Consider the following 9,058-nt stretch of genomic DNA (forward strand, 5'->3'; position numbering starts at 1 on the left):
TGACTGCTACTGGAGAGCCTTGCTGACCACAGCATCACCACTTGCATCGACTCGTTGAAGATTGTTGGACGAGACGAGTTGCAGCGGGTTAAATAAAGCAAATAAACCGGTAATTAAACCAGAATAAAAGTTGTGAAGATTCAGGAATAAAAATTACGAGAAAAATACGTTGGAGAATAAAGTCGGAGTTAAGAGTGAAGTGGTAAAATTAACAGAAAACAGTACGAGAATAAAGTAATACAAGAGTAGTCATAAAAGTGAGAATAAAGTCATAAAGCCAAAGTAAAGAATATATTCAGAATATCAGCAGAATGAAGCTGCAGGATTAAAAGAATGAAGTAGGAAAGAAATATTTGATTTAAAACATTTAATTTCTCTTGGATATAAAGTATTTCAATCAATCAAATTTTATTTGTATAGCACATTTTAGCAGGAAGGCGTTTCAAAGAGCTTTACATAATTAAAATAAAAACAGCATGTGACATTAAACAGTGAGAGATTTTAAAAAAAGATAAAAACATTAAAACCCCTTTTAGGACTTTAGTTAAACGTCTGGGACGTTTTCCGGGGGCTTTACATCATTAAAACGTAAACAGTGAGAAAGAGAAATAAAAAGAAATTAAAAAGTAAAGATAAAAAGAGTAAAGAGAATTTTAAAAAAGAAAAAAAAGATTAAAAAGGTAAAAACATCAAAACCTGCGCTCTAAGCCTAATTTAGCCATGAGCAACTCTAAACAGGTGGGTTTTAAGTTGAGATTTAAAGGCTCTCAGTGTTTCAGCTGTTTTACAGTTTTCTGGAGGTTTATTCCAAATCTGTGGTGCGTAGAAAGGCTGCCCTTTGTCACCGATTCTGTTCATTACCTTCATGGACAGAATCTCTGACCAGCCGAGGTGTTGATCCGTTTTGGTGGCCTTAGGATCGCATCTCTGCTTTTTGCAGATGATGTGGTCCTGTTGGCTTCATCGGAACGTGATCTGCAGCTCTCACTGGAGCGGTTCGCAGCCGAGTGTGAAGCGGCCGGGATGAGGCTCAGTGCCTCCAAATCCGAGGCCATGGAATTGAGCCGGAAAAGGGTAGAGTGCCTTCTCCGGGTCAGTCACGGTGCTCCTCCTGCTTGGTTACTTCTTGCTTATTGGGCCTTGGACAGTGTTCATAGTTGAGCGTTGTTAATTGCTATGTTTAATGGTGCAGACAATTATTATTTCTGACATTGGCAATATGGGCAACCGCCCAGGGTGTTATTTTTTTAGGGATGGCAGGAGACCTCTGTGGATTGTGGCACAGAGATGAAAGCAAAACAGAATGAAGAAGAGTTTGAATTGATACTGGTTAAATTTATTTCAGCTCTAAATATTTAATATATAGGTGGGAAAGTGAATCTTTCAGATCAATTTGAGAAGCAGTTTTGATAGGTGCACTTAATGTTATTGTCATGTAGCACGGGGTGCTGGTTTTGATTTGGTCTTGGGTTCAGTGGTCCAGACTAAAACTCTGCTACGTGGCTCCTTGGTTCCATGTCTTCCTCTGCCAGTTGGATTTCTTTCAAAATAAATGTGTGGCAAAAAAAAGTGAAGTTCATGTTATGTTAGGACAGGAGACAAGATGTTTCCATCCCTGAAGTTATGATGCATAGAATCACATATCTAAGTCTAAACTATGTTACAGACTAAACTCAATGAAAACATGTTTTATTTGTGGCATATGATCATATGATCGGTACACTTAATGATATTAGTGATTAGGTAATGCATTAGCAAGTACTTTTACTTTTAATACTTAAGTATTTTTAAAAACCAGTACTTTTTTACTTTTACTTAAGTAAAATGTTAATGTGATTTGGTCTTGCGTTCAATGGTCCAGACTACAACTCTGCTACGTGGCTCCTTGGTTCCATGTCCTCCTCTGCCAGTTGGATTTCTTTCAAAATAAATGTGTGGCAAAAAAAAGTGAAGTTCATGTTATGTTAGGACAGGAGACAAGATGTTTCCATCCCTGAAGTTATGATGCATAGAATCACATATCTAAGTCTAAACTATGTTACAGACTAAACTCAATGAAAACATGTTTTATTTGTGGCATATGATCATATGATCGGTACACTTAATGATATTAGTGATTAGGTAATGCATTAGCAAGTACTTTTACTTTTAATACTTAAGTATTTTTAAAAACCAGTACTTTTTTACTTTTACTTAAGTAAAATGTTAATGTGATTTGGTCTTGGGTTCAGTGGTCCAGACTAAAACTCTGCTACGTGGCTCCTTGGTTCCATGTCCTCCTCTGCCAGTTGGATTTCTTTCAAAATAAATGTGTGGCAAAAAAAAGTGAAGTTTATGTTATGTTAGGACAGGAGACCAGATGTTTCCATCCCTGAAATTATGATGCATACAATCACATATCTAAGTCTAAACTATGTTACAGAGTAAACACAATAAAAACATGCTTTATCTGTGGCATATGATCATATGATCGGTACACTTAATGATATTAGCGATTAGGTATTAAGTATTTTTAAAAACCAGTACTTTTTTACTTTTACTTAAAATGTTAATGTGGTACTTTGACTTTTACTTAAGTACATTTTTTGAGTACTTTCTCCACCACTGATGGATGGATGGTGCTTAGAAGCTGAATGCTGCTTCTCCATGTTTGGTTCTGGTTCTGGGGATGCAGAGCAGAACCAGAAGATCTGAGGGGTCCAGACGGTTGGTACAGCAATAACAGATCTTTAATGTATTGTGGTGCTAAACCGTTCAGTGATTTATAAACTAACATCAGTATTTTAAAGTCTATTCTCTGAGCTACAGAGAGCCAGAGGAGGGACTTTAACTCTGGTGTTATGTCTCCATCTTCCTGGTTTTAGTCAGAACAGCAGCAGCAGCTTCTGGATCAGCTGCAGCTGTTTGATTGATTTGTTAGTCAGACCTGTGAAGAGATAATTTATTAATTTAATACATGAATTTAAACCCATTCTGGAAATATTAAGTAAATGATAAACTATTCCAGATGTTGGGTCAGAAATTCAGCACAGTTTTTCTTTTTTCAATTATTTTTTATTCTGTACATTTTTAACAGTCAGAAACTTCAGTGTGTTTTATTGGGATTTTACTCAACAGACAAACAAACAATGATTTTACATTTACAAGGACAGAGCAGCTGAAATCAAACCATTAAAATGGCCTAGTCCAAGTCTAGTTGAAAATCAAAATTAAGTATTCAAAGTAAGTTTAATACACAAATGTTTTATTTGAGCTCTTCTGGAACTGGATTATGTTGTTTCTGGTGCCGTCGAAGCCTGAAACCCTCCTGACCTTTTTACAGGACGGCGTCGTTCAACGCTGGCAGGGGTCGGCCAATGAGCAGCGGCCGTTTCACTGCTGGCAGGGGCCGGCCAATGAGCAGCGGCCGTTTCACTGCTGGCAGGGGTCGGCCAATGAGCAGAGGCCGTTTCACTGCTGGCAGGGGTCGGCCAATGAGCAGCGGCCGTTTCACTGCTGGCAGGGGTCGGCCAATGAGCAGCGGCCGTTTCACTGCTGGCGGGGGTCGGCCAATGAGCAGCGGCCGTTTCACTGCTGGCAGGGGTCGGCCAATGAGCAGAGGCCGTTTCACTGCTGGCAGGGGTCGGCCAATGAGCAGAGGCCGTTTCAACGCTGGCAGGGGTCGGCCAATGAGCAGAGGCCGTTTCACTGCTGGCAGGGGTCGGCCAATGAGCAGAGGCCGTTTCACTGCTGGCAGGGGTCGGCCAATGAGCAGAGGCCGTTTCACTGCTGGCAGGGGTCGGCCAATGAGCAGAGGCCGTTTCACTGCTGGCAGGGGTCGGCCAATGAGCAGAGGCCGTTTCACTGCTGGCAGGGGTCGGCCAATGAGCAGAGGCCGTTTCACTGCTGGCAGGGGTCGGCCAATGAGCAGAGGCCGTTTCACTGCTGGCAGGGGTCGGCCAATGAGCAGCGGCCGTTTCACTGCTGGCAGGGGTCGGCCAATGAGCAGAGGCCGTTTCACTGCTGGCAGGGGTCGGCCAATGAGCAGAGGCCGTTTCACTGCTGGCAGGGGTCGGCCAATGAGCAGAGGCCGTTTCACTGCTGGCAGGGGTCGGCCAATGAGCAGAGGCCGTTTCACTGCTGGCAGGGGTCGGCCAATGAGCAGGGGCCGTTTCACTGCTGGCAGGGGTCGGCCAATGAGCAGAGGCCGTTTCACTGCTGGCAGGGGTCGGCCAATGAGCAGAGGCCGTTTCACTGCTGGCAGGGGTCGGCCAATGAGCAGAGGCCGTTTCACTGCTGGCAGGGGTCGGCCAATGAGCAGCGGCCGTTTCACTGCTGGCAGGGGTCGGCCAATGAGCAGCGGCCGTTTCACTGCTGGCAGGGGTCGGCCAATGAGCAGAGGCCGTTTCACTGCTGGCAGGGGTCGGCCAATGAGCAGCGGCCGTTTCACTGCTGGCAGGGGTCGGCCACGCGGCCGACGAACAGCAGCGTGTTGAGCGTCGACTCTCTGATGATCACCAGGAACGGACGATCGGCCAGGAAATACTCCCGGTCCAGGATCAGGGAGCGTCCGACGGCGACCACGGCGGTGGAGGCGGCGGCTTCACTTCCCTCCTCGTTCACCTGGAAACCAGCAAAACAACGAGCCCACGCAGATCAGATTAAACTTCAACTAGACCAATCAGCGGCAGTTTGAGTGAAAACAAACAGAAAACATGAACTTTGTGTCGCTGACCTCCAGGAAGGCCTTGTGGTAGGCTTCAGAGATGAACAGGGAGTCGCTGCCGTCCTCCAGGATTCCTGGAAAAACACCCGATTATTATCATTTCACTAATATATCACTGATTTTATCGTTTATCTGGACATGAGAGTTTAATGTCGAACTGTAACAGAGACTCATAACTTCAGAAAAATAAAAAGTGTTAACTGCTACAAAAAGATGGCTGACATGACCAAGTAGAAAATAAAAATAAGGCAAAAATTTTATAAAAATTACATTTAATTAGAAATAATTGTAAATATATACGAAATGAAATTAAAAAAACTGTCTTACTATATAAATTAAAACTAAACAAAAAATAAAATATCAGAACTGTCAAAATGTTTTTGCTAAATTTTTCTAATTTAGTAGAAATATATATTTTTAATCAATAATTAATGTTTTTTAGTCTTTAATACATTTGAACAAACATCAGTGGAACTGAATTTAATGAATATTTCAGCGTGGAGCTGAAATCTGCTGATGTTGTTTAAAACTGTAATAATACAAGAAAACAAAGCCAAAATAAAGCGATGCAGTTAGAATAAAGTAATAATTCTATGAACATTTCTACACAAACTCTGAAAAACAAAATCCTCAATAAATATATCAGTTTTACAAATAAGGAAATTTAAATAGTTAAATTACTGATTTTTATTCTGACTTTATTCTCATAACTAAAAAGAAACTTTGTTTGGTTTCTATGGGGATTGGTTCTGGCCCAGGTTCTGGTTCTGGTTCTAGTTCTGGTCCTAGTTCTGGTTCTGGCCCAGGTTCAGGTTCTGGCCCAGGTTCAGGTTCTGGCCCAAGCTCAGGTACTGGTTCTGGTTCTGGTCCAGGCTCAGGTCCTGGTTCTGGTCCAGGCTCAGGTCCTGGTTCTGGTCCAGGTTCTGGCCCAGGCTCAGGTCCTGGTTTTGGTCCAGGCTCAGGTCCTGGTTCTGGTTCCGGTCCAGGCTCAGGTCCTGGTTCTGGCCCAGGCTCAGGTACTGGCTCTCGCCCAGGCTCAGGCTCTGGTTCTCGCCCAGGCTCAGGTCCTGGTTCTGGTTCTGGTTCAGGTTCTGGCCCAGGCTCAGGTTCTGGTTCTGGTTGTGTTTCAGGTTCAGGTCCTGGTTCTGGTCCTGGTTCTCGCCCAGGTTCAGGTTCTCACCCAGGCTCAGGTTCTGATTCTCGCCCAGGCTCAGGTCCTGGTTCTGGTTCTGGCTCTGGCCCAGGCTCAGGTTCTGGCTCTAGTTGTGTTTCAGGTTCTGGTTTTGGTTCTGGCCCAGGCTCAGGTCCTGGTTCTGGTCCTGGTTCTCGCCCAGGTTCTGGTTCTCGTCCAGGCTCAGGTCCTGGTTCTGGTTCTGGTTCTGGCTCTGGCCCAGGCTCAGGTTCTGGCTCTAGTTGTGTTTCAGGTTCTGGTTCTGGCCCAGGCTCAGGTCCTGGTTCTGGTCCTGGTTCTCGCCCAGGTTCTGGTTCTCGTCCAGGCTCAGGTCCTGGTTCTGGTTCAGGTTCTGGCCCAGGCTCAGGTTCTGGTCCAGGCTCAGGTTCTGGTTCAGGTTCTGGCCCAGGCTCAGGCCCAGGCTCAGGTCCTGGTTCTGGTTCTGGCCCAGGCTCAGGTTCTGGCTCTAGTTGTGTTTCAGGTTCTGGTTCTGGTACCGGGCAGGCTGGCCGTGTCTGCGCTGAACAGGTCGGTCAGCCCCATCTGCTGCAGCTTGTCCTTCAGGCTGAAGCTGTCCTCCACCCGGAAGCGTGGGACGGAGACGGACACGGAGGTGTCTCTCATCTGGTCCAGCCAGCTCTTCAGCTTGTTCTGGTCCAGATTCTGCTCCACCTGAACGGAAAAACCCAATAAATTATCCGGCATTCATCCCGGCGCGTCCTGGTCGGCGGTTCCGCTTACGGCTGCAGTGTGTGACGTTTATGAAAAATCATTTGTTGCCGTGACAGTTTGTAAAAACACAAATCATCTATGAGAAAAATTATCTTGCTAACTAAAAACAACCAATCAGAGGCAGGAGGCGGGTCTTAGCGCCGCCAATCACCCTCTGTATGTTAGGAGTGCTAATGCCAGTTAGCATAGCCACCAATGGCGGTGGATAAATGGTTTTCCGGTAATGGTGGGTTATTTCTGTGATATTAGCACATTTAGCAGCATGTTCATGAGTGTGATTGACAGCGCCTGTCCTGTTGGCTCTGATTGGTTGTTTTTGGTTCATTTCTTCAAGCAGCAGCTCAGGCAAGAGGTGGAGGAGATCTACCTTTTTATTAGTCTCATAAACTCAGAACATAAAAATTATAAAAGTTACAAACTTGTCAGTTTCTCTGCTTTCCTGTTAAAAAAATAATATTCACAGGCCTGATGAATGTCTAATGTTGGCAGGAATGTCCCTCCCTACTCGCCCACCTCAGCAGTAACGGTTTTTACGTTTTCACTTTCCTCGGCCTGAACGTTTACCCGGAGGAAAAACACGGAGGAGGCAACGAAGCCCACCTGACGGAGCGGATGGCCTTTGTTTGGCAGGACGATCACCATGGTGATGTCGTCTCCTCGGTACGGCATCTCCAGCAGCTGCACCTTCTCCTCACGCAGGTCCCTGTAGTTGAACTTGGTCTCCTGGTACATCATGTTGACCTCGCAGCTGCGGCTCTCGTCCACAAAGAAGTCCGACGCCATCAGGTTGTCTTTGGGAAACTTGTTTTTCCACAAACCCTGGAAGGGAAGCAGTGTTCAGGAACATCACATTATCTTTGTCCATCCATCCATTTTCTTTCACCCTTGACCCTCAGTGGGGTCAGGAGGTGCTGGTGCCTCTCCAGCTGGCGTGCCGGGTGAGAGGCGGGGTCACCTGGACAGGTCAACACAGAGACACACAGGACAGACACACAACCATGCACACACACACTCACACCTAGGGGCAATTTGGAGAGGCCAATTAACCTGACAGTCATGTTTTTGGACTGTGGGAGGAAACCGGAGTACCTGGAGAAAACCCACCATGCACAGGGAGAACATGGAGACTCCATGCAGAAAGACCGGGAATCGAACCCAGAACCTTCTTGCTGCAAGGCAACAGCTCTACCAACTGCGCCACTGTGCAGCCCAGATTATCTTTGTATGCAGATGATATCCTGCTTTTTATCTCCTAAAACGGATTTCTATGCACACTGTAAAAAGTGTTTTTTGGGCTGAAGTTCATCTCATGGACTTATTTACATTAATTTAATTTAATTCTTTTGCTGTTGCTATGCCAACTTACTTTTTTGTGTTCATTTAACTCAAAACTTACACTAAATAGTTGAACCAACTTAATTGAATTGCTTCCATAGGTAACAAGCAATTCAATTAAGTTTATCCAACTTAATTTATTAAGTTAATCCAACTTAATTTAAGTTTAACCAATTCAATATGTTCTAATCATCCAACTCAATTTGTTAATTTTATTTAACAAATGTATTAAGTATGTTTAAGATAACAGATTTAAGTCACTCTTACTCAAATCCTTTATTTTCTTCTAATAAACATTTAAATTCTTTGTCTTAATTCTACAGAAAGTCAACTCAAACTTTTAAGTAGTTCCAAACTAAATATTTTGGACAACTATTTTTTACAGTGTCCTCTAAATATGCTCTAATTTAAAAGTTACAAATCTTTTCCTTGAAGGACCTTTTTGCGTTGACTTTACTTGAAATAATTAAATTCAATATTTGTATCCCTCCAGCTACCAGGGACAGATTCCCCAGTAAGTGACTGTGGCTCTGCGGGTAGAGCCGTCGCCCTGTGATCGGAAGGTTGTAGGTTCGATTCCAGCTTCTTCCTGCCACATATGGTATGTGAATGTGACTCTAATGTGAAGTCACTGCCTTAAATCTGTTATTTCAATCTTAATAAATTTGTTTAACAAATTGAGTTGGATGATTAGAGTATAATTTAATGAATTAAATTGGATAAATTTAACTGAATTGCTTGTCATCCATAGAAGCAATTCAATTAAGTTGGCTCAACTTTTTCTTTTTAGAGTGCAGATTGCCTTATCTTCAGGTCTTCACCAACCTTGAAGTAGATGGTGTTGACCAGAACCAGGACGGTGTTGGAGTCCAAGGCGCCGGACGGCAGCGTGTCCTGGATCCGGTTCTCCGTCTTGTTGGAGATCCAGTCGTTGATGGTGATCCGAGCCGCCTCCGGGTTTGTCTGCCAGCAGAGGAGTTACTGGTACGGATCCAGTTTGACTTAAAAAACAGCAGATCCCTGATCTGAACTCTGTCAAGACTTTTGGAGCACAAAACAATATCGTCTGCATAGAGGGTAATATTCTCAGCAAAGCTTTTTTAAAAGATACATTT

The 9,058-nt window shown here is 44.2% G+C and overlaps 1 protein-coding gene across 2 annotated transcripts in view; it reads right to left on the reverse strand.

Annotated features, from left to right (window-relative positions):
• Positions 1 to 3,223: 3,223 nt before the first annotated feature.
• Positions 3,224 to 9,058, reverse strand: part of serpinc1 (serpin peptidase inhibitor, clade C (antithrombin), member 1) — a 14,124-nt gene continuing 8,289 nt past the window's right edge. For both annotated transcript variants that reach the window (XM_008406361.3, XM_081605951.1), the window contains exons 4-8: positions 8,769 to 8,906; positions 7,209 to 7,427; positions 6,374 to 6,548; positions 4,715 to 4,779; positions 3,224 to 4,602 (exon numbers count right to left, since the gene is read on the reverse strand). In XM_008406361.3, coding sequence (XP_008404583.1) covers positions 4,426 to 4,602; positions 4,715 to 4,779; positions 6,374 to 6,548; positions 7,209 to 7,427; positions 8,769 to 8,906 — 774 coding nt within the window. In that variant the 3' untranslated portion in view covers positions 3,224 to 4,425. The remainder of the gene's footprint in view (positions 4,603 to 4,714; positions 4,780 to 6,373; positions 6,549 to 7,208; positions 7,428 to 8,768; positions 8,907 to 9,058) is intronic.

This window comes from Poecilia reticulata, chromosome 4 (genome assembly GCF_904066995.2).
Source record: "Poecilia reticulata chromosome 4, P_reticulata-male-v2, whole genome shotgun sequence".
NCBI lineage: Eukaryota > Metazoa > Chordata > Actinopteri > Cyprinodontiformes > Poeciliidae > Poecilia > Poecilia reticulata.